At 42.8% G+C, this 22,450-nt stretch overlaps 1 protein-coding gene and 1 pseudogene across 1 annotated transcript; one reads left to right on the forward strand and one right to left on the reverse strand.

Moving 5' to 3' along the window:
- Window positions 1–186: 186 nt before the first annotated feature.
- Window positions 187–1,125, reverse strand: OR5P3 (olfactory receptor family 5 subfamily P member 3). Its single transcript, XM_066253832.1, has one exon. It carries the CDS (start codon window positions 1,123–1,125, stop codon window positions 187–189), a length of 939 nt encoding a protein of 312 aa, XP_066109929.1.
- Window positions 1,126–20,798: 19,673 nt separating this feature from the next.
- Window positions 20,799–21,737, forward strand: LOC136320669 (olfactory receptor 8U9-like; annotated as a pseudogene).
- Window positions 21,738–22,450: the final 713 nt, after the last annotated feature.

The raw sequence follows: 22,450 nt of genomic DNA on the forward strand, positions 1-22,450 counted from the left end.
AAAGCAATTTTTTTCTAGATGTTCCTACCTTAGTGAATGCACATTTATTCTTTACACTGAAATTTTTTTGATAATAAAAATAAAATTTATGAGTCTAGAATATTATGAAATTTACTTAGTACATTATCCATTTATATTCAGAAGAGGTCCTCATTACACAATGTTCATTACTAAAATCAGTCTACTTTAGAACCACCAGTGTGTTCCAGCCAGCAATTTTCTCATGGCGCCTTTAACCTCCTTGTTCCTCAGACTGTAGATAAGGGGGTTCAGCATGGGGATCACTACTGTGTAGAACACAGACACCACTTTGTTCCGGTCAAGTGAGTCGCTGGACTTGGGCATAACATAAATGAATGTGATGGTCCCATAAAACAGAGTGACTGCGGTGAGGTGGGAAGTGCAGGTGGAGAAGGCTTTGTGGCGCCCCTCAGTGGAGCTCATCTTCAGGATTGAAAAAAGGATGTAGACATAAGACAAAACAATGATAAGCACAGTGACCACAATGATGGACCCAGAAGAGATGGCTGGAGTTATTTCAGAAGTAAAATCATGAGAACAGGAAAGCTTCAAAAGTGGTGAATAGTCACAGAAAAAGTGATTGACTTTATTTGGTCCACAGAAGGATAAACTTAATAAACAGCCAGTAAATGTCCAAGCATTCACAAATCCACCCAAGTAGGAAATCCCCAATAAAAGAATGCAGATTCTGCAGGCCATGTGGGTAGAGTAGAGCAGTGGTGAGCAGATGGCCACATAGCGATCATAGGCCATGGCAGCCAGCAGGAAGCACTCAGATGTCCCAAAGGTGACCACAGAACAAAGTTGGGCTACACAACCAGCAACACAGATAGAGGTTTCTTCCCTGAGGAAGCCCATAAGCATGACAGGTGTGACTGAGGAGGAGTAACCAATGTCTACAAAGGCCAAATGGCAGAGGAAAAGATACATTGGGGTATGAAGCTGAGGGCTGCTTCTGATTAGCATGATAATACTGACATTGCCCATTAAGGTGACAACATAGATTCCTAGAAACACAACAAATAAAATGACACACATTGTAGCATCCTCCGTTAACCCCAAGATAATGAACTCTGTCACAGTTGTATAGTTTCCAGGCCCCATCTATACTGGAAATGGTGCCCACTGAAAGTGAAATAAGTGGATGTTAAAACAGAAAAACACATTATAATTTACATACTTATTTTACAGTAGCTATACAATAAATATTATGAAAACATAGACACACTAGTATAAATTTGGTACAAAGTACTTTCACATACAATGTCTCATGTAAAATTGATAGTATATGTATTTATTGATGTAGGCCAGGAATAACACAAACATTATTAACTTAACAAACTTAACTCATACTTGCATCATGTTCTTAGGTGTCAGGTGTTTCTTGAGCAATAGAGACCAACTAAAATTTCAGAATAATGTTTCTTCAAATATTCAATGTCAAGAACATTGAACTCTCTCTCACACATACATACATCATCATCATCATCATCATCACAGCCATGTGCTGAACCAGCCACATATCACAGTTTTATTCTTAACAGAAATGTTTGAATAATGCTACATGTGAATGAACTGAATAATAGTAAGCCATATTATAAACACCTTGTAATTATGAATCTGAACTTCAAAGTCTTAGCTTCCTTATCTTTGTTCAAGACAGACATGAAACTTTTTTAACTAAGTATGGAGCCAAGATTGAATGAAATCATAAAATTTTAAAGAAAATAAATATGTGTGACAAATTTAGAGTCAGTCACAAGTGCCATTATGGCACAGAAACAAAGTATTGTGCAGGATGCTATGAGCTCTGGAGCCATACAGGCTTAGGATCAAATTCCTGCTTTGCCAATGACTATGTAGAATCTTAGACAATTTACTTACATAAACTCTTCAACCCTTCATCACTTTGTTTGTTAAAAACATTTAGAATGGGAAGGATTCTTGTGTCGAATAAGATGATGCACATGATAACAATAAACCCAGCTCACAGAGGTAAGTAGACACTCAACAAATGATTATTAACAGAGAATAACCAAACCTTAATATCTAATACAAAAATTAGAAAAAGATTTCTAACAAAATAAAAAGAAAATTATTACCTGCAGATGTTGGTACACCAATAATAAGGACAACTGCCAAAGAATTATCACTATAGAGCAAGGCTATATTTATGAGATCTGTGGGCTTTTGGGACATAGCCCCTTGAGTACACTGCTTGTTTGTGAACATTCCGCTGAAACCCCATCATGGCAGAGAAAATTACAGCTACACATGTCTTGTCTAAGACCATGTAAATATTCTTTTGTGTGTTCAAGAAAACTTTTGATGGATTGCTAAATTATTGTAACTGTTTTGAAACTCACAAGAATAAACATAGTATACCAGATGTAATTTCATTTTAAAATAGAAATCCTTCAGGGAAAAAAAATAAATGCTTATGTTATGATACCAACTATATTTTTTAACTAAATGTTTCAGTTTGAGATAATTAGATTCATGATTCATGTACATTTGCAAGAAATAATAATGAAAAATTCCATATTACCTCTGTTGGTCAAATAAGTTTGTAAATATGATATATATGTTTGCTTGCTTGTGATTTGTATTGGGTGTGGGGGACAGGCTGTAAGCAGGCCAGGTCGTTGTAGCCTAAGGCTTATTTTTAAGACTAAGCTTCCCTACACCCTTGACTGATTGCATGATCTGGGTGGTGTACTCCATTGAGGAATCCAATTATGCCTCAGATAAGGGACTTTGTATCAGAGACTTCCTTATGTGTATATTGGATTAAGGGTTTTTGGTTTCTACACTATAAAGTGGGACAGACCAGGAGCTTGCCCTCTCTTGGTTCCTGAGATTAGCATTAGAGGAGAGAGCAGAGAGGAGAGCAGAAAGAGGCCAGGTGGAGGAGGCCAGGAGAAGCAGCCAAGATGGTGGAGTGTTGAGTGAGAAACCAGTTTGTGCAGAGTTTGTGCATAGAGAAGGAAGGAGATGGGGAACAGAGGTGAGTAAGTCTGGTGAGCTAGGAACCTTTGATTCTAGGAAACTCGGATAAGTCAGTAGTTTTGTGAGCACCGAATGAGTGGGTTTTGGAGCCCAGTGTGTGTTTTTACTTGCCCGCCAGGTGCAAGCTAGGATTAAATATGATGGCCCACCAGTTTTTGGTTCCATTGTTTCTTTACTGTCTGCCCGAATCCAATGGAAACCTGCATGTGAATGGCCATGATGGCGGCTCCTGGCCTTACAACTGGCATAGTTTGCAGCAGGATTCGGAGATCGGTATAGGGCCACCACCCTTGATGGGTGGGGTAGAGTACTGGTTGCTGCTCTGGCTCCCCATGGCTGTCCTTTTAGGGGCCATGGGCTACAGTGTTTTTTACTCAAGAGGAAACCAGGAGTTCTGTGCGAGAAGCTGCCCAAAGTCAAAAGCTTCAGTATGAATTGCAAATAGAATGGCAGAAAAGGCTGGAATTGGAGCGAGCACTGAAGAAGAAATTACAGCGAGCACTGGAGAAGGAATTACAGGTTCGTGAGTTGCAGTTTGCCCTGGAAGCTGAACATTTGCTCCGGCAGATTCAAGAGCTTGCGTCTCAGCTTCTGGCCAAAAGCCAGCAGCCACAGGAGCCTAAATGGTTGCCAAAGGAGCAGCAGTATCCGTGCCAGTGGATTGGCTTTGAGTCAGTGGAAGCAGGTGCTTGTAACTCCTCTTCTGAGGATGAGAAGGCTCGGGCTGAAGCTGCCATACGCACACTGAGAGCCTGACCAGTGGTCACCCAGAAGGTAAAAACCCAGTGTTGGGCAGATAAAATGTATTATGCTCACTTTGTTAAAGATTACGCTGCCCACGAGGAGGCCGCAGTCACCCAGGTGATATTAATGTGTGTTGAGAATCCTTGTAGCCTGGGGCTTGGTTTTGGGATTAAGCCTTTCCCACCCTTTTTGATGTGGGGTGGTACAATCCAATCATGCCTCAGAGAAGTGACTTTGTATTAGGGACTTCCCTACTTTGTATATTGGATTAGAGGTTGTGAAGCTACAATATAAAATGGGGGCAGAACAGAGTTTGTGCTCTTGGTTCCTGAGGTTAGCATGAGAGAGCAGAGAGAGTAGAGCCAGCAGCGGAAGGAGGCCATGTGGAGGAGGCCAGGAAAAGCAGCCAAGATGGCGGAGAGCTGAGTGAGATGCCAGTTTGTACAGAGTTTGTATCTGGGATAAGGAAGGAGATGGGGAACTGAGGAGAATAAGGCTGGTGAGCTAGAAACCTTTGATTCTAGGAAACTCGGATAAGTCAGTGGCTTTGTGAGCACTGAATGTGACTGGGTTTTTGGAGCCCAGTGTGTATTTTTTACTTGCCCGCAGGGTGCAAGCTAGGATTAAAGGCTATGGCCCACCAGTTTTTGGCTCCATGGTTTCTTTACCGACTGTCCGAATCCAATGCGAACATGCATGGGCCAGGCGGCTGTGATAGTGGCCCTGGCCTTGCCTCCTGGCTTTACACCCAGCAACAAAGAGTCCCTCAGGGACAGCCACAGCCTCCTGCCCAGGTATTGGAACACTCTGTGGTCCGGCCCTATACCCAGGCAGAGCTGGAGTTGGGGGCACAATTTAGACAGAAACCTACTGAATCCCTGGTAGCCTGGTTACTACGATTATGGGATCTAGGGGTCAATAGCATCATGCTCTCCCGAACAGAGATGGAGAAATTGGCCGCCATTACCACACACTCCTCCTTGAGGCAGCATCTTCAGAATTGCCATGGCAACCCAGGAGACCATACCCTATTAGAATGGGTGATGGCTGCCATTCATATGGTCTGGCAGAATGCTGGAGAATTGCCAGGGGCAATGAGTCGGTGGCAGTGCTACAGTGAGTTAGTAAAGGTCCTTCGGGAACTAGGTATGAAGAATGCTGTTTTCAACCCTGGGTCCCGTGGGCCAGACGAGGAAGTGTTTATGGCAAAAATGAGGGAATTTGTCCTTGCTAGCACCAGCACCCTATCAGCCCTTTTTGGGTCACTTGTGGCTATCTTGGTCCCCTATATGGGGCAGCCCATCAATGCAGTTACACAGATGGTAGCAGATTTGGGAGAGCTGGAGGCCGCTCGGGATCATAAAGCAGTGAGGGCTGCTGCCTGTGTTGCCCCCCCCCCCAACTAACAAGGGAAACAGTCTTATAAAGGTTACCCGAACACAGATGTGGGTATATTTGATTGCGGCTGAAGCAGATAAGGGGAAATTGGATGGCCAGTCTAATAAAATTCTTTTGGAGCTTTGGCGGCAGCTTAAACCAGAACAAAAGTTCCAGCCACTGAGACTTAAAGGCCCCAGCAGCTACCAATAAAACGTTTGGTGCGCGGGCAGCTCAGTTACAAGATTATATGATAGAGACGGCCGAGGGAGAGGAGAACTCCCAAGACCCATTGTGCCAGTTTGAATAGGAAAAAGGCCGAGGGACCCGTCTAACGGGGATGGGGGGGGACCGGAGGCCACATGTGGAACTGGCTATCCACTGGTCCCCTTCCAATGTACAACGAGTGTTGGCCTTGGTGGATACAGGTGCAAAATGTTCTCTCCTCTATGGGAACCCAGAGTGGTTTGCTGGGACCCCAGTGGCCATTGACGGGGGACAAACTGTTCAAGTGAAGCCAATAACTATTCCATTGGGGATAGGAAAACTGCCTCCTAAGCCATATAAGGTGTATGTATCTCCTATTCCTGAATATATTTTGGGGGTAGATGTCTTGCAAGGACTGTGGTTGGAAACTACAGCTGGGGAGTTCCGGCTGTGGATCAGGGTTGTGAAGGCAGTATTATTGCGGGGACACTCATCACATTCCCCTTTGCAATTACCCATCCTTCGGTGTGTGACTAACACCAAGCAGTACTGCCTGCCAGGTGGTTATGAAGAAGTCACAGGGACAGTCCTCGAACTAGAAAAGGTGGGGATCATCCGGCCAGCACACAGTCCTTACAACTCCCCAGTATGACCTGTGCGTAAACCGGATGGAACCTGGAGAATGACAGTAGATTACAGGAAACTTAATAAAGTTGTTCCCCCTTTGCATGTTGCTGTTCCCTCAATAGCTAACATGTGGATCGGCTAAGCCATGAGTTGGGGACATACCACTGTGTGGCAGTCTTGGCCAATGCTTTTTTTCTCTATTGATATAGCCGCAGAGAGTCAAGACCAATTTGCCTTCAGTTGGGAAGGGAGACAATAGACCTTTACAGTATTACCCCAGGGCTATTTGCATAGCCCCGCCTTGTGCCATGGGCTTGTGGCTGCTGACCTGGCTAAATGGAAACAGCCAGAAGCAGTTCGCATGTACCATTATATTGATGACATTATGCTAACTAGTGATTCTCTTCCAGAATTGGAGCAAGCAGTCCCTACCCTGCTATCCCATTTGAAAGCATGTGGCAGGACTTATGGGAAATAGGACACCAGAAGCAGGTGACAGTATATCATGTCACGGGGCATGGCCCTCTAGCCCATCCTGGGAATGATGAGGCAGATACGTTGGCAAGGGTGTGATGGTTGGAGACTGCACCTGCAGGTGATGTGGCGCAGTGGCTCCACCGGCACCTGCTCCATGCGGGACAGAAAACTGGGCTACGGTTAAGGCGTGGAACTTGCCTGCGTCCTATGCAGAGGTACTTGCAGCCTGTGAGCAACGTGCAGTATGTTCCAAGGAGCACCCTCGGAGACCACTGGTGTCACCTGGACAGATCCAGAGGGGTCATGTTCCACTGACAAGATGGCAGATAGACATCATTGGACCCTTACCAAAGTCAGAAGGGTACCAGTATGCAGTCACTTGTGTAGATACTGCCACCGGGCTGCTTGCTGCTTACCCTGCCCATAACCCTGACCAGAGGACAGTTATACAAGCTCTGGACTGCCTGAGTGCTGCATATGGGTGAACACTAATTCTTGAAAATGACAATGGTACCCATTTCACTGGTTCAATGGTGAGACAATGCGATCAAAAGCTGGGGGTGGACTGGAAGTACCATGTTCCCTACCACCCCCCACTGCTGGTATCACTGAGTGGTATAATGAACTCTTAAAGCAGGGACTGCGACAGGAGGGGGCACCGGCTCTCTTACTGGATGGACACGCCGCTTATGGACAGTACTCTGGATTTTGAATGAGTGACCTCGACAGGGGAGCCCAGCTCCAGTAGAGGCCATCCTGCATCGGGCAGCTGTCCCCATTCAGTTGCACATACGCACCAAGGACATTTTACTCAAGCCAGGTTTTGGATAGCAGGGCAACGTGCTCTTGTCTGCTCCAATGCCCTTCTTAAAGGCCAATGGCTTCGATGGACTTGGCCCTGGACTGTACAGGCCCTCCATCTGAGATGGGTGGCCTTGTTGCCACCATGGGGAAAGGGGCTAGAGATGGACCTCCAGTTAACTCCTTGGGCAACCAGCACCTGACCACCTAAGGTAGAAGTGTATTACCCCTTGAGTGCTCAGGGGGACAGCATTATGAAGGGCACCTTTGTAATTTCTTTATGGCCAATAATGAGTTCTCCTATTTACTACACATAGAACCAGCAGATGCTGGTGTATTGGCCAATAAGGTTTGGTATGCCCGCTCAGGGTGGCCTCTGGTACTAGCTACGGTGCTGTCTGCAGACAAAACTCTGGCCTGTATTCTGACGGAAAAGATTTGCCTCTCTTGGTGCCACTGACAGCTCTCTCATTTTGCCCATAGCGTTTGATTTGTTAATCCTGTTGCTGTAGTTGGTACCGTTTCTGTTTATGCAATGTATCCCACTCCTTGCACTGTGACCATCATGGAAGATACCTGTGGTTTAGATTGTGAAGCTGTTGGGCAGATAAAATATATTATACTCACTTTGTTAAAGATGGTGCTGCCCATGTGGAGGCCGTTGCCCAGGTGATATTAATTTGTGTTGGGGGCAAACTGTGGGCAGGCAGAATCCTTGTGGCCTGGGGCTTGGTTTTGGGATTAAGCCTTTCCCAGGCTTTTTGATGTGGGGTAGTACAATCCCATCATGCCTCAGAGAAGTGACTTTGTATTAGAGACTTCCCTATTTTGTATATTGGATTAGAGGTTGTGAAGCTACACTATAAAATAGGGGCAGAAAGGGAGCTTGCTCTCTTGGTTCCTGGGATGATTAGCATGAGAGAGCAGAGGGAGCAGAGCAGAGAGCAGAAAGAGGCCATGTGGCCAGGAGAAGCAGCCAAGATGGTGGAGTGCTGAGTGAGATGCCATTTTGTGCAGTTTGTATCTGGGATAAGGAAGGAGATGGGGAACTGAAGAGAATAAGGCTGGTGAGCTAGAAACCTTTGATTCTGGGAAACTCGGATAAGTCAGTGGCTTTGTGAGCACTGAATGTGAGTGGGTTTTGGAGCCCAGTGTGTGTTTTTACTTGCCCGCAGGGTGCAAGCTAGAATTAAAGAAAATGGCCTATCAGGTTTTGGCTCCATTGTTTCTTTACCGACTGTCCGAATCCAATGCGAACCTGCATGGGCCGGTGTAAAGCCAGCAGCCACGGCCAGGGCCACCATCACAGCCTCCTGGCCCATGCAGGTTCGCATTGGATTCGGACAGTCGGTAAAGAAACCATGGAGCCAAAAATTGGTGGGCCATAGCCTTTAATCCTACCTTGCACCCGGCGGGCAAGTAAAAATACACACTGGGCTCCAAAACCCAGTCACACTCGTGCTCACAAAGCCACTGACTTATCCGAGTTTCCTAGAATCAAAGGTTTCTAGCTCACCAGACTTATTCTCCTCAGTTCCCCATCTCCTTCCTTATCCCAAATACAAACTCTACACAAACTGGCATCTCACTCAGCACTCCACCACCTTGGCTGCTTCTCCTGGCCTCCTCCACGTGGCCTTTCTCTGCTCTCCTCTGCTCTAATACTAGTCTCAGGAACCAAACGCCAAACTCTCATTCCGTCCCCATTTTATAGTGTAGAAATCCAAACCCTTAATCCAATATACAAAACAGGGAAGTCTCTAATACAAAGTCACCCTCTGAGGCATGATAGGATTGTACTGCCCTACATCAAAAAGGGTAGGAAAGGCTTAATCCCAAAACCAAGCCCCAGGCTAAAGGATTCTGCCTGCCTTTAGCTCACCCCAACACACATTAATATCACCTGGGCGATGGCCTCCTCGTGTTATCTTTAACAAAGTGAGCATAATACATTTTATCTGCCCAACAGCCGGGCTGCTGTGATAGTGGCCCTGGCCGTGCCTTCTGGCATTACAATTAGAGAGCAGAGAGCAGAGAAAGGCCACGTGGAGGAGGCCAAGAGAAGCAGCCAGGATGGTGGAGTGTTGAGTGAGAAGCCAGTTAGTGCAGAGTTTGTGCAGGGAGAAGGAAGGAGATGGGAAACAGAGGTGAATAAGTCTGATGAGCTAGAAACCTTTGATTCTAGGAAACTCGGATAAGTCAGTAGCTTTGTGAGCACTGAATGTGAGTGGGTTTTGGAGCCCAGTGTGTGTTTTTGCTTGCCTGCTGGGTGCAAGCTAGGATTAAAGACTATGGCCCACCAGTTTTTGGCTCCATGGTTTCTTTACCGACTGTCCGAATCCAATGCGAACCGGCACTGGCCAGGCAGCTGTGATAGTGGCCGTGGCTTCTGGCTTTACAGAAGCGAGAAAAAGGGGTGGAATGTTGGTCAAATAAGTTTGTAAATATGATATATATGTTTGCTCGCTTGTGATTTGTATTGGATGTGGGGGACAGGCTGTAAGCAGGCCAGGTCGTTGTAGCCTAAGGCTTATTTTTAAGACTAAGCTTCCCCATACCCTTGACTGATTGCATGATCTGGGTGGTGCACTCCATTGAGGAATCCAATTATGTCTCAGATAAGGGACTTTGTATCAGAGACTTCCTTATTTGTATATTGGATTAAGGGTTTTGGTTTCTACACTATAAAGTGATGCAGACCAGGAGCTTGCTCACACAGTTCCTGCTATCACAATTGCAGGGGCTTCCCTGATCCCTTGCCCTTCATGGGAAAAGCTGGTTTTCTGCTTTTTCCTTGTCTTCTTTTGTGGTTTGCCTGTCTTGGTGAGACACCAATAAATAGGATGGCCCACCATCCTCCAACTCCGCCATTTCTTTACCGTCTGCCTGAATCCAATGGGAATCTGCATGTGAATGGCCATGATGGCGGCTCTTGGCCTTACAACATGTTATGATACCACCTATATTTTTTAACTAAATGTTTCAGTTTGAGATAATTATAGATTCATGTACATTTGCAAGAAATAATAATGAAAAATCCCATATTTTCCCTTACTGAGTTTCTCCAAATGGTAACATCTTTAAAAACTATAGTACAAGGTAACATTTCAAGAATTTTATTATGTTGTATCCTTCTCTGTCTCTAGTAAGTGTCTTGGCACTGAAGACTATACTCTTTGACATTAACACTCTTTCTTTTAATTAATATTTACATATTATATTGTTGGGCAGATAAAATGTATTATGCTCACTTTGTTAAAGATGGTGCTGCCCATGTGGAGGCCATTGCCCAGGTGATATTAATGTTTGTTTCTGTGGGCTGTGGGCAGGCAGGATCATTGTAGCCTGGGGCTTGGTTTTAGGATTAAGCCTTTCCCACCCTTTTTGATGTTGGTTGGTGTAATCCCATCATGCCTCAGAGAAGTGACTTTGTATCAGAGACTTCCCTATTTTGTATATTGGATTAAAGGTTATGAATCTACACTATAAAATAGGGGCAGAACGGGTGCTTGCTCTCTTGGTTCCTGAGATTATCATTAGAGGAGAGAGCAGAGAGGAAAGCAGAGAAAGGCCACATGGAGAAGGCCAGGAGAAGCAGCCAAGATGGCGGAATGTTGAGTGAGAAGCCAGTTTGTGCAGTTTGTGCATAGAGAAGGAAGGAGATGGGAAACAGAGGTGAGTAAGTCTAGTGAGCTAGAAACCTTTGATTCTAGGAAACTCGGATAAGTCAGTAGCTTTGTGAGCACTGAATGTGAGTGGGTTTTGGAGCCCAATGTGTGTTTTTACTTGCCTGCCGGGTGCAAGCTAGGATTAAAGATGATGGCCCACCAGTTTTTGGCTCTGTTGTTTCTTTACCGACTGTCTGAATCCAATGTGAACCTGCATGGGCCGGGCTGCTGTGATAGTGGCCATGCCTACTGGCTTTACATATATCTTATTTCATCTTTTAACTTTCAAACAGTTTATATCATTATATTAAGTTGTGTAATAATTAAGGAGATGAGTATTTCAACTTTTGCTTTTCTTTTCAAGTTATATACAAAGTGTGTTTTAAGCTTGTACGTTTACAAATTAAGTAGTTGGGGGAGGAGTATGCAAACAAATAATAGTAGTACAATAACAAATGCAAAGCAATACAATACAAAACACAAGCAAAAAAGATATTTAAAATTTAAATTGGGCATGAGTAAATGTGAAGCAAAAAGATCCTCATAGTCAACTACATTTGCTTGTGAATAAGTTAAAATGCCTGAAGACAATTATAAATTTAGCATGTAACAATAGCTTTGAAACATGAATTAATTAATGCTATATTTCTAGGTATGCAGTTGGTCAATAAAGTACATTTTTCACGTAAAGTAATATTTTAAAAAGCAGGAAATAGCCTGACCATGCGGTGGCGCAGTGGATAGAGCGTCGGACTGGGATGTAGAGGACCCAGGTTCGAGACCCCGAGGTCGCCAGCTTGAGCGTGGGCTCAACTGGTTTGAGCAAAAGCTCACCAGCTTGGACCCAAGGTCGTTGGCTCCAGCAAGAGGTTACTCCGTCTGCTGAAGGCCCACAGTCAAGGCACATATGAGAAAAGCAATCAATGAACAACTAAGGTGTTGCAACGCACAATGAAAAACTAATGATTGATGCTTCTCATCTCTCCATTCCTGTCTGTCTGTCCCTATCTATCCCTCTCTCTGACTCACTCTCTGTCTCTGTAAAAAAAAAAAAAAAAAAAAAAAAGGGCAGGAAATAAAAGATTATGAGGTTTCAGTCTAGCAGTGAATGTTCTGGGAGCTCTTTTTTTTTTAAGTGAGAGGAGGGAAGATAGAGAGACTCCCTTATGTGCATCTTGACTGGCAACCCCTGTCTAGGGCTGACTAGAATCACTGGCTGCAGGAGGAGAAGGGGGAGAGGGAGGGGGAGAGAAGCAGATGGTTGCTTCTCTTGCATGCCCTGACTGGGGATCGAAACTGGGATGTCCATACACCAGTGACCAGGGATTGAACCTGGGATGTTCGTACCTGGGCTGACACTCTATCCATTGAGCCAACTGGCCAGGGCAGTCTGGGAGCTCTTTGAATGTCTATCCATGTGGGAGGAAGCCATACCTGCAGTACCCAAGTCCAACATCTTATTACCTTATTCACTCATCTTTATTTATCTTGTTATGCTTTAAATTTAGTATAAAGAACTCAATAGTGCCCCATATTTTAATATCAAACTTATATTCCACTCTACACCAAATATAGCCTAGAATTCTCCCTTATAACCTTAGTGAAGTCATAGATTTATATGCTATGATTTACTTAAAAAGCAAAATTGACAAGGAAAGCCAGTAGAGCTATGTCTACAGATCCAACACAAACACACTGATAGATAAAATGACTTCCTGGCCTCTACTCTGAAATGTAGCAAAAAGTTGACCTTTGCAGGAATGTCAGGAAAAGCTTACAGTGGGGAGGGACCTGACAATTAGGGGAATTTAAATCACAATAGTTGTTTGTAAAACCCTAGCCACAGGCCCAGAAGCACCAGAACCTAGCTGTTCCTGGGAGATTCCTGACCCCAGCTGTCTTGAAAATTTACCAAGGACACCAGATAGGACTACACTGATTAGCCCCCTGCTACAACGGAAAGAACTTGCAGAGGAGGTGTTTCTGCAGCTGAATCCCCATCCTCCTGCTCATCATCAAGTCAGTGATCAAGGCAACAAACCAAGATATGTTAATCTGAGCATGTCCAGGTGCACCCAACCCCGTGCCAGCAAATGCCTGCAGCAACCCCTATATCAGACACCCCCCTCCTGCAGCTTGGGGCTGACACCCTTTGTTGGTCTTAGCCTGCTTGCACCCAGGCGCTTTTAAAATAGATTTTCCTTTTGGAACACACTAGCCTTGTGTTTTTGGTTTGGCCCACAGTTTCTGCCTTTCACACACTTCTGTTCCAATGTCCTCCTCTTTGGTGTGAATTACTTAACTTGGGAAATGCTGAGATAGAAAGTGCACTTTTAATTGGAGGATCCTCTCACCTTAGCTCTCTGCCTTGCTTTGAATGCTGAGGTTGAGGGCAGTGTTTTTTGCAGCAGCAATGCTTTAAAGGCAGCACTAAATCATGTAAGTAATGACCTGAAGAACCAGGCTCTAATCTCTTTTCCCTAGTAGCCTCAAGGAAAGACCCAATGCATTAAAAAACTGACCTGGCCGCATCAGGTGGTACTGATTGCCCTAATTTCATTCCAGGGGTGATGGGGAAGGGAGAGCGAAAATAAGGAGGCTGATGGGACCATTAGAACATTTAGTTGCTGACCTGGTTTTGAATATAATTTTATTCCTTAATTTGATTCAACAGGAAATATATATATAACATCAGGGAAAATGACAACAGGAGAAATGAAGACTGCTTTTATCTTAGGCTATCTGTCGTAATAAATATGCTAGCCAACACCATCTTTCCTTTGCAAGCAAAAATATCCCATAGATGTATCCCAGTCATACAATCTTTTCATAACCTTACCTAATTCCCTTTAAAACATTAACTGGGCCCCCTCCACAGCCACGACTTCAAGGACACTCATTGCAGATGTCCTGCTAAGGGCCGGAAGTCTGTCTCCAAGCATCCTGGGACTTGAGAGTCATACTGAGAACACACACCAAAGCATCATAACCCAAGTCATCATTAGTTACCAGACTTAGGGATTTTAATTCCCAAGGGTGGTTTAAATCAAATGTAAAGTATCTCACAGAAACTGTTTAAACTGTTCCCTTGGGACCCAGGAAGCTCTGGAATAACATGAGATAACAGACTCATTACACTTTAACTTTATAAATACTCACAGGTTTGGTACTGTGGAACATAGAAACCAAGCCATACAGCAAGACATGAAGAAGCCTGTTTGTCTGATTGGAAATACTCCAAGTGGATGCTTCCCGGGCATTGGGAATCCTGACTGTCCAATAGGTACTTGGTAAGTTGTATTCACTTCTAAGGCTGTCATAGTAAAAACTATAAGGCAGTCAAGAGAAGAGTTACAGTTCTGGAAGAGGACAGGACTTTAAGACAGGTGTACTTTGCTTCTCAGAGAAGCAAATGAGGAAGGATTGGTTACTCTTATTTGGAAAAGCTGGGATTTTTTTTGTCACTGGTCTATGAGGAAAAGATAGCAGGGACCGGATAAATTCATGAAGCCTTTGAAATTGCCTGCAAACTTTTGTCTGAGTGAAACTTTCCTAGGAACAGATACTTAGCTTTTATCAGATTCTCAAAGTTGTTCATGTACCCATCCCTCCTTCCCAGGGACAAATATTTCCTAGGTTATTCAACAAAGTTGTTTGGATTGCTCAAGCAATGAATAGTGAAACACAAAACAATCTTCTGAATTATCGAAGGTTGACTATATTAATTAGATTACAGTAAAGGTTAAACATGCCTGAAAGAACTAAGAAAAGGCATTACTGAATTCACCCTAATATGCTTAAAATTTTCTCACATGAGCTCAAATGAACAAAACAGAACAAAAAAAATCATGAAATGAATAAATCCTGAGGAATGATGAGTGAGGAGGTAATATAATTTAAGCTGAAGGTGCTGGACTCCGCCTACATGGTTTAAAATCCTGGCTTTGTCAATTTGGGAAAACTACTGAATATTTCTATGTCTTAGTTTCCTCATTAAAAAAAATGAATGTTATATAAAATCTTGGCACATTAGAAGTGTTCAAATCACTAGTTATCATTAAGTTTAAGAATAATTAAATCATAATACTTAGCACTTTACTTTTTAAAGGAGCCATTAGTTTCCTCTTAGGTAGAAAAGTACAAGTCAAATATTTATTATTAGAGATTTATTATATTGTTTTCCCTGAAATTTGTCATCAGGTCTAGTTATATTCTAAGAACTAATAGAGTAAACACTGATGTTAGCAGTAAGCTTCAGTCTTAATTGCCCTTGAAGAAAGAGCAAAAAAACATCTTTTTTGGATAACTGGTGGATAAATATTTAGCAATGGGAAAAGAAATTTTTAAAAATCTAGAAATTCAAAAGTATTAACATGTCTTAGAAACTTCAGAAGCACATGTATCATCATATCATTATACTAAAATAGTAAAACTCTTATCATGCTAAAACTGTTGAATAAAGCTAGAGTCTGCCCACTGGCTTCCTGGGTTCTTCCCTAGTCACTAAACCATTCTGATTACTAAATGAGACCGGATATAGTTTGAAGTGAGAACAGTCACAGCCAGACCCTGACTTGCAATTGTTCAGTTTTACAGAGGTGGGAAAGCATGTGCATTCGGTAGAAGTGGTTCTTGACTTCTCCCAGGCTGGTTATACGTGGTACAATACTCTTGTGACGCGAGGCAGCAGCAGTGAGTGCAGCTCCCAGCTGGCCGCATGATCACAGGGTAAACAGCCAGCACTCTACCGTGTACTGTGTTGCCAGCATTTTTTGAATATTGTGTTTTTGCATCCCATTGTGTCTACAAAATGCCCACCTGTTTCTCCTGCTTCTGGTAAGAAGAGGAAGGCAATTAAACTCTGTTCTGAGCACATTTAAGGCAGGCGAGGCTAAGTTATGATGCTTGGTGGTTAGGTGTGTTAAATGTGTTTTGACTGATGATATTTTCAACTTACAATGGATGTATCAGCATGTAACCACATTGTAAGTTGAGGAGTATCTGGAGCAAAAAGACTTGACCAATTCTAGAAATGAATTCAAAAGAATGTTTTCCTGCCCATAACTTGCACAGAATCCAGAACAATAAACATTTTACAGAGTAGGATTGTTTCCGTGCCTGAAGATCTCAAGGTTTGGTTTTATACTAAGCTATTATTGAGAGAGGTAAGACTACAACAAAACAGGTCTTGTCTGTCATAAGCCAGGTGTGTCATAAATGCCCATATTTAAAAGGCTTCTTACCATTTCCTGATAGGAGCTAGTCTGAACATCTTTAAGACATCTAAGACCGCTGCTCCTATCCCCAGCTATTAAAGATACACTTTTCCCAAATATCTGTCCTTTAACCCTTGCTCTTACCTACTTTTCTCTCCTTGAATGATCTCATTAATTCCCACAGCTTTTACCGTCTTCTGACTATTGCCGACTCCCAGTCGGTATCACTAGCTCTGACTGTGTGATAGACATCCCCCGCCCTTCAAACCCAATTCAACACCCTTCCCTCCTGTTCTACTCCTAGCTCAGACTTTCTCTTTCTACAAAAAGCACAACTTCACTATAATATTGTTAAATAAACACAATGGGAAAGTTGGCTTACTTTTTCCCCCCTCAGCGATGTTTTCAACTTTTGAATTCTATGATATTTTGAAGTGTGCGTGTATATTTAAATTGTGTCAAGCATCTTTGGGGAAAGACCAGGCAAAATTAAATTAGACTATCAGTTCTTAGGTTATCATTATCCTGGTCTGTCAGACTTGAAAACTGAATGTCAGTTAATTGCCAAGTGGCACAGACTCTGCCTTTGGGGTACCTCTCAACCCTACCTTCTCTCTTCATTCCTACCATCATTTCCCTAGTTCTTTATAATCTCTCACATCCTAGCTGGTGTTTCTACAGATGCCTCTCTCCCTTTGATGTATTTTGTACACACTGCCAGATTAACTCCCTGAAAGCTGAGTACTGGTTAAGTTATTGTACTGTTCAAAGTCTAATGGATCTACATTCACTAGTTATTAAATTCTCCTTGGCACATAAAATTCTTAACAAAGTGGCATACCCCACCAACATCTAGTTTGTCACTAATCTCTTTCAGATATACTTGCTTTTACCCAAAAGGATGTTCAGAGTCCCCTAAACATTATCTGAGCTGTTTTGACTCAATTCCTTACTCAATTGTTTCCTCCTAAAATGCCCTCCTCAAATCCATCTCCCAATTTTGAGAATCTTTCCATCTTCCAATGGCAATCTTAATTCATTTCAAGGGCGCCTACTCACTGCAGAATACAGACCAAACTCCTTGTAATGAGGAAGAGCCCTTAATTATCAGCCCAGACGTGCATTTATATTCATATTATCACTCACAGGCAGTACTACCCTTAAATCCAGAAAAAAGAAACCCTGCCTTGGCCAAATTCTTTAGGGAAGTTCTGAGCCTCTTTCTGCAGCACCAAACTCCATGGAACAAGTGCCTACCCAGAGTTCATTCTACTTACCCCTTTTAGACCATTGTCCAGATAACAGGACCCTAAAGTTCCTTGCCCAGATAGCCCCTCACTTACTTCCAGAGTCTATAAGAGTCTCTTTCCTGGGTCACCTTTTTAAGGAAGAACCACACTGCAGTTGTTCACACATGTAAGCCATAAGGGTAACCAAAGAGTATCTGTTTGCAAGATTTGAGCCAAGTGTGTACGTGCAGGCTGCCATTCTCACACATCTGCATCCATGTGTGTGGTCTGGGGACAGGGTCTCTTCACCCTCATTCCAACGTGAACTCCAAGAATCCCAAGTATCCTCCCTCCCAAATTATTAGACAGTTATATTTGTTAAAGAAGGTGGCTAGAACATATTTTATTAAGTTATCTTCTTTATTTTTTACTTTTGTATATTAGACATGATATGCAGGACTCCATTTGTTATGCTTGCCCAATAGCAAAGGCAGGCTTGCTCCTAAGGAGCCTGTTCTTAATCACACCAAATATTTGCAGCTCTTTAATGCCTTATCTTACTCAAAATCAGTTCATTGCGTAGGATATTCTGACTGTTTATGATGCTTGAGAGTCTCCTTGTACGCAAAGCATCCTTTATGAACTTGAAAGATAGAAATTTCCACTATCGTCACTATTTTTAAATTGTCAACTAGCTAATACTAGTAGACAAGAGAAAGAAATGAAAGATATTATATAGAAATGAGGGAGGAAAATCATATCCTTTGTGTATTATATGAATTTATATTTGAAAAACCCAAGAGAATCAACTAAAAATCTTTAAATGGTAGGAAACTATAATAAAGAGAATATCCCTGGCCCGTTGGCTCAGTGGTAGAGTGTCGGCCTGGCGTGCAGGAGTCCAGGGTTCGATTCCTGGCCAGGACACACAGGATAAGCGCCCATCCGCTTCTGCACCCCTCCCCCTCTCCTTCCTCTCTGTCTCTCTCTCCCCCTCCCGCAGCCAAGGCTCCAATGGAGCAAAGTTGGCCCGGGTGCTGAGGATGGCTCTGTGGCCTCTGCCTCAGGCACTAGAATGACTCTGGTTGCAACAGAGCGACGCCCCAGATGGGCAGAGCATTGCCCCATGGTGGGCGTGCCGGGTGGATCCCGGTCGGGCGCATGCAGGAGTCTGTCTGACTGCCTCCCCGTTTCCAACTTCAGAAAAATACAAAAAAAAAAAAAAAGAGAGAGAGAATAGTAGTAACATTAATTTACAAAAATCAATAAATTTCCTATATATGAATAATATACTGCTCACAAAAATTAGGGGATATTTTATTGCTTCATATTCATTGACATATCCCCTAATTTTTGTGAGCAGTATACTTAACCCACAAAATGGGGGAAAATACATTTTATTTACAATAGTTACAAAAAGATAAAATACCTGTGAATAGACTTTAAAGAAATATGTAAGCCTGACCAGGCGGTGGCACAGTGGATAGAGCGTTAGACTGGGACACAAAGGACCCAGGTTTGAAACCTTGAGGTCGCTGGCTTGAGCATGGGCTCACCAGCTTGAGCACGGGGTCACTGGCTTGAGCATGGGATCATAGACATGACCCCATGATTGCTGGCTTGAGCCCAAGGTCACTGGCTTGAGCAAGGGGTCACTCACTCTGCTGTATCCCCAACCCCCCTCAATGAATAGCTAAGGTTCCACAATGAAGAATTGATGCTTTTCATATCTCTCCCTTCCTATCTGTCCCTATCTATCCATCTCTGACTCTCACTCTGTCTCTGTCAAATAAATAAATAAATAAATAAATAAATATGTAGGATGTTTATCCGTAAAGTTTAAAGAAAACTTTAAAACTCTATTTAGGGGCCTGACCTGTGGTGGCGCCCCTATCTGTCCATCTCTGACTCTCACTCTGTCTCTGTCAAATAAATAAATAAATAAATAAATAAATAAATAAATAAATATGTAGGATGTTTATCCGTAAAGTTTAAAGAAAATTTTAAAACTCTATTTAGGGGCCTGACCTGTGGTGGCGCAGTGGATAAAGCATCGACCTGGAAATGCTGAGGTCACTGGTTCGAAACCCTAGGCTTGCCTGGTCAAGGCACATATGGAAGTTGATGCTCCCAGCTCCTCCCCCCTTCTCTCTCTCTATCTCTCTCTCTCTCCCTCTCTCTCTCCTCTCTAAAAATGAATAAATAAAATTTTTAAAAAAACCTCTATTTAGGAAAGTCTTTAATTAATAAATAAATAAATATGTAAGATATTTATCCGTAAAGTTTAAAGAAAACTTTAAAACTCTAGGAAGTCTTTAATAAATAAAATCCATACCTTAATCATGGAAGATTCGATTGCAAAGATGTCAGTTCTCCTCAGTTTACATATTGATTCAATGCAGTAGTATCAAAGTTCATCTGGAAAAATACACATGAGACTAGTTATAAAATTTGCCACTGATGTTAAAATCAGTTATATATCTGTTTTACTTAAATATTTGGCCTTTGTTCTAGAAGAGACTGCAAAGGAAAAGAGTCAGAATTTAACCCAACTAGTGTGTTTTAACATATGATAAGGCTGGAGTTTTAAATCACCAGAATCATCTAGAAACGATTTTACCATCAAAGGGCATTAGCACACCTGACAAGCTACTTAGAGAAATAAATAAAAAGAGTCCTTATTCCTTATATCAAAATTAAACTCCAGATAGATCAAAGATTGTAATGTAAAAATGAAATCCAGTAAAGTTATAGAATACAAAAAGAAATTTTTAAAAAAATGCTTTTAAATTGAGGAAAGTTATCTAGCCATGTCACATAGATCAAAAGTCAAAAGACTGATATATCAAATCATCTGAAATTTACTGTATAGCACAAAGAAACATTATCATACCAGCATTTACAATGCCTATGTCAAACAAATGATTGACTTCCTTAGCAGAGATCCCCTGTAAATAAAGTACTTAGAACACTAACAGCATAATAAAAAATTAGCAAAGGAGCTGAACTGACCCTTATAGAAAAAGAGATATGTGTGTTAATAATTGTTTGAAAAAAGCTAACCTCCTACTATATATTTTTTAAAACATACAAATCAAGAGAACATGAGTTACCAATATTCATCCTCACAAGTAACAAAGATTTAAAATTTGATAAAACTAGATTTGTGACAAAATCAGTGTTCTTGTACAATGTTGTTGGTAGTATAATTTTATGTAGGTCAATTTGTTGGTCTCCATCAAAAGAGAAAATAAATGAGCTCAGACTTTTCCGAGCCAGTCTTAGATAGCCTTTAACCATAGGAAGTGTCAAGACCAATTTTTGTCCTCTGGTTCTGGAACAAAAAGGTAAGAAGCTTTTGTTTTTGTAAGTAATCATTCTGAAGACATATTTTTTCTTTTTCCAACAAGAGAAAGAACAAAATGGCCAGAGGCAATCATACCTCAGTGACAGAATTTGTCCTCATGGGCTTCACAGACCATCCTGAGCTTCAGCTTCCTTTCTTTGTGGTGTTCCTGTTCATTTATCTCATCACCCTGGTGGGAAACCTTGGCCTGATCCTGCTCATCAAGGTGGATCCCAGGCTCCACACTCCCATGTACTATTTCCTCAGCCACCTGGCATTCATCGATGTTTGTTATTCATCTTCCATTGGGCCCAAGATGCTACAAAATTTATTGGTGAAGAAAACAAACATCTCCTTTTCCGGCTGTTTTGCCCAGCTCTACTTCTCCAGTGCCTTTGCCACTACCGAATGCTTCCTCTTGGCCACAATGGCCTATGACCGCTACATGGCTATCTGCAAACCCCTGATTTACACAGCCATTATGACTCAGCGGGTCTGCAAAGAGTTGGTGATAGGGGTCTAAACCTATGGCTTCCTAAACTCTGTGATACAGACAATTCTGACTTTCCAGTTGTCTTTCTGTGACTCCAATGTCATCCATCATTTCTACTGTGCTGACCCCCCTCTCCTTGCCCTCTCCTGCTCTGACACCCACAACAAAGAAAAGCAGCTCTTGATCTTCTCGGCAGTGAACCTCACTGGGTCCCTCTTGACAGTCCTCGCCTCCTACATTTGCATCCTCTTTTCCATCATAAAAATCCAGTCTTTCGAAGGCAAGTGCAAAGCGTTTTCTACCTGTGCCTCCCACCTCACTGTGGTCATCATCTTCTATGGAACATTGTTTTTCATGTATTTGCAGCAACCTAAGGCGAGGACTTCGTGGAAGTACAACAAAGTGGTCTCTGTGTTTTATAGTCTTGTAATTCCCATGCTCAATCCCCTAATCTATAGCTTGAGGAACACGGAAGTAAAGGACACCCTGAGAAAGATGATAGAGGGCAAAGAGTCACAGTGAGTGAGTTAGCAGAATATAACGTTGGGAAAGTATGATAAATTCCTGTGGTATGACTAATCTGAATGAAATGTAGAAGGCCAGCCCTGGCTGGTTGGCTCAGCGGTAGAGCGTGGGCCTGGCGTGCGGGGGACCCGGGTTCGATTCCCGGCCAGGGCACATAGGAGAAGCGCCCATTTGCTTCTCCACCCCCCCTCCTTCCTCTCTGTCTCTCTCTTCCCCTCCCACAGTCAAGGCTCCATTGGAGCAAAGATGGCCCGGGCGCTGGGGATGGCTCCTTGACCTCTGCCCCAGGCGCTAGAGTGGCTCTGGTCGCCGCAGAGCGACGCCCGGGAGGGGCAGAGCATTGCCCCTGGTGGGCGTGCCAGGTGGATCCCGGTCGGGCACATGCGGGAGTCTGTCTGACTGTCTCTCCCTGTTTCCAGCTTCAGAAAAATACAAAAAAAAAAAGAAAAAGAAAAAAAAAAAGAAATGTAGCAGGCCAGTTGCTTTCCAATCGAGGATGCAAACAGTTAATCCAATTTGGATTTTTAATGGCCAAAAATACTAAGCCACTCCCTTTTCATAGTAATAGCTAATCTAATCAATTATCCTGGACTAATCAGGGTTAAGCTAGATTGTTAAGAGCTATGTCCTTCATATATTGAAGATGAAATGACTTACTACCAGTTAGGTAATAATATGACCTCTAATTTCAAAAAGACTTTAAAAAGCAA

This window comes from Saccopteryx bilineata, chromosome 1 (genome assembly GCF_036850765.1).
Source record: "Saccopteryx bilineata isolate mSacBil1 chromosome 1, mSacBil1_pri_phased_curated, whole genome shotgun sequence".
NCBI lineage: Eukaryota > Metazoa > Chordata > Mammalia > Chiroptera > Emballonuridae > Saccopteryx > Saccopteryx bilineata.